The sequence below is a fragment of the Perca fluviatilis genome, chromosome 23, assembly GCF_010015445.1.
Source record: "Perca fluviatilis chromosome 23, GENO_Pfluv_1.0, whole genome shotgun sequence".
Taxonomy (NCBI): Eukaryota; Metazoa; Chordata; class Actinopteri; order Perciformes; family Percidae; genus Perca; species Perca fluviatilis.
The window spans coordinates 1,532,317-1,534,816 of NC_053134.1; the positions used below are offsets into that span (position 1 = coordinate 1,532,317).

Consider the following 2,500-nt stretch of genomic DNA (forward strand, 5'->3'; position numbering starts at 1 on the left):
ACAGACAAACAGACAGACAGATAGATAGATACACAGACAGACACACACACAGGCAGACCGACAGGCAGGCAGGCAGGCAGACAGACAGACAGACAGACAGACAGAGAGACAGCGTTACCCATAGATGTATATAAGGCGTTACCATGTAGCCGCTGCGTTGGCGTGCTGGCCGATCGGTTCTTACCGGAGCGTCTCCGGTCTCTTCTTCACTTTTCCTCCTTTGGCATCGATCATGGCACTCTCTACGTCTGCGTGGATCAGATTCGCCTGACGGGAAACAAACCGAAACGGTAACGAAGACACAGTTTGGACAAAACAAACAGGACGCGATTATTAGTTTAAAAAAAACATTTCAACGTTAACATTTACCTTCACACTTTCTGCCGTTAAAATTAAGAGACGTTGAGAAACAAAAAGGACAAAGAGGAAAAGGGTGGAAAAAGAGAACGAAAAATGACAAAAGTTAAAAACCACAAAAAATCAAAAAAATGCGAGAAAAAAAAACCTAAAATTGACAAAAGTTGAAAACCACAAAAAATTTAAAAAAAAAATTAAAAAAGACACAAACGTTGAATAAAAAAAACAGCTGAAATGAAAAATCCCAAAAATGAGGGAAAAAAAAAAAAATGACAAAAGTTAAAAACCACAAAAAAATCTAAAAAATACGGAAAAAAAAACTAACTCAAAATGACAAAAGTTGAAAACCACAAAAATGTTTAAAAAATAAAAAAAGACACAAACGTTGAAAAAAATACAACGTTAAACAGCTGAAATCTTGCCTAAGGGCAGATCGGTTGGGGCTGGTGGGCTGTAGTTTGATCTGATTGGTCATATTCATCCAGTTTGATCTGATTTCCTCCCAGATGATACTAATCCTGTGCGAGAAGGGTTAAAGTGACTGATGGGAACAACAGTCTCTGACATCGGTCCAGTATTAAGAGAGATCTCTGCAGTCGGCAGTCAGACAAACAAGCTACAATATAAGTTAATAGGACAACTGTCCAGCTTGTATTTACCTTCACAAAAGTGCGGTTTAGCCGCTGACAGACTCAGATTATTATTCTAAGTGTCTGACAACATTATGGGATGGATTTCTAAGGATGTCGACCTTTCTGTTAAAGAGTAAGATCCTTTTTTTTAAACATAAAACATACGTGGAATTGCGTTCGCTAAACCCACCAGACTCCATGTAAATAATCAGTGATTTTAGCATCGTAAAATACACTTCATTCAAAGTGGACAGAAACAAAATAAAACTATAAAAAAGCCGTTTTGGGATGTCCTTCCACTTTTCCAAACATCACAACTCTAGTTTTGGTTGAAATAAACACATAATTTACAGATTTACATGTGAAAATATGTTGGCTCTATACACGCTAAAAGTCCTGATTATTTACATGGAGTCTGGTGGGTTTAGCACTAGCGACTTCAGAGCTGTTTCTGGTTAAACAGCAAGGTCTCAAAGAGTTTTTTTGAGAAATTGGTAATATTTCTCCAGTTTGATCTGAATGGTCGTATTTCTGTGGTTTGATCTGATTGGTGATATAATGGACCAATCCCTGGCATGTTACCTTGATGTGGTCACACTGGAACAGGTGCAGGTCCGGTTTGCTCTGTGCCGAGTCTTTACACACCAGAGCCAAGATGGAGTCGTAGCTGCAGGAGTTCATCACCGCCTGGCAGTGCTGCACCGTCCCGATGGGGAAGTTCTCCAACTCGTTCTGGAAAACACAAAATCACCACAAATCACCACACATCACCACACATCACCACACATCACCACACATCACCAGTCTGATCACCAGACATCACCAGACATCACCAGTCTGATCACCAGACATCACCACACATCACCACACATCACCAGTCTGATCACCAGACTATGTGTGTGTGTGTGTGTGTGTCTCTGTGTGTGTGTGTGTGTGTGTGTGTGTGTGTGTGTCTGTCTCTGTGTGTGTGTGTGTGTGTGTGTGTGTGTGTGTGTGTGTGTGTGTGTGTGTGTCTGTGTGTGTGTGTGTGTCTCTGTGTGTGTGTGTGTCCGTCTGAGTGTGTGTCTGTGTGTGTTTGTGTCTCTGAGTGTGTGTGTGTGTCTGTGTGTGTGTGTGTCTGTGTGTGTGTGTCTGTGTGTGTGTGTCTCTCTGTGCCTGTGTGTGTGTGTCCTGAGTGTGTGTGTGTGTGTGTGTGTGTGTGTGTGTGTGTGTGTGTGTGTGTGTCTGTCTCTTTGCGTGTGTGTCTGTGTCTCTGAGTGTGTGTGTGTGTGTCTCTTGTGTGTTGTGTGTGTTGTGTGTGTGTGTGTGTGTGTGTGTGTGTGTGTGTGTGTGTGTGTGTCTCTGTGTGTGTGTGTGTGTGTGTGTGTGTGTGTGTGTGTGTGTGTGTGTTCTGTGTGTGTGTGTGTGTGTGTGTGTGTGTGTGTTCTCTGTGTGTGTGTGTGTGTGTGTGTGTTCTGTGTGTGTGTGTGTGTGTCTGTTTGTGTGTGTGTGTGTGTGTGTGTGTGTGTGTG

The 2,500-nt window shown here is 42.3% G+C and overlaps 1 protein-coding gene across 1 annotated transcript in view; it reads right to left on the minus strand.

Moving 5' to 3' along the window:
- eps8a (epidermal growth factor receptor pathway substrate 8a) overlaps positions 1 to 2,500 on the minus strand; it is a 67,405-nt gene that overhangs the window by 36,559 nt on the left and 28,346 nt on the right. Inside the window, 2 exon segments of the mRNA XM_039792404.1 lie at positions 185 to 267; positions 1,572 to 1,721. Of these exon segments, the coding sequence (XP_039648338.1) occupies positions 185 to 267; positions 1,572 to 1,721 (233 nt within the window).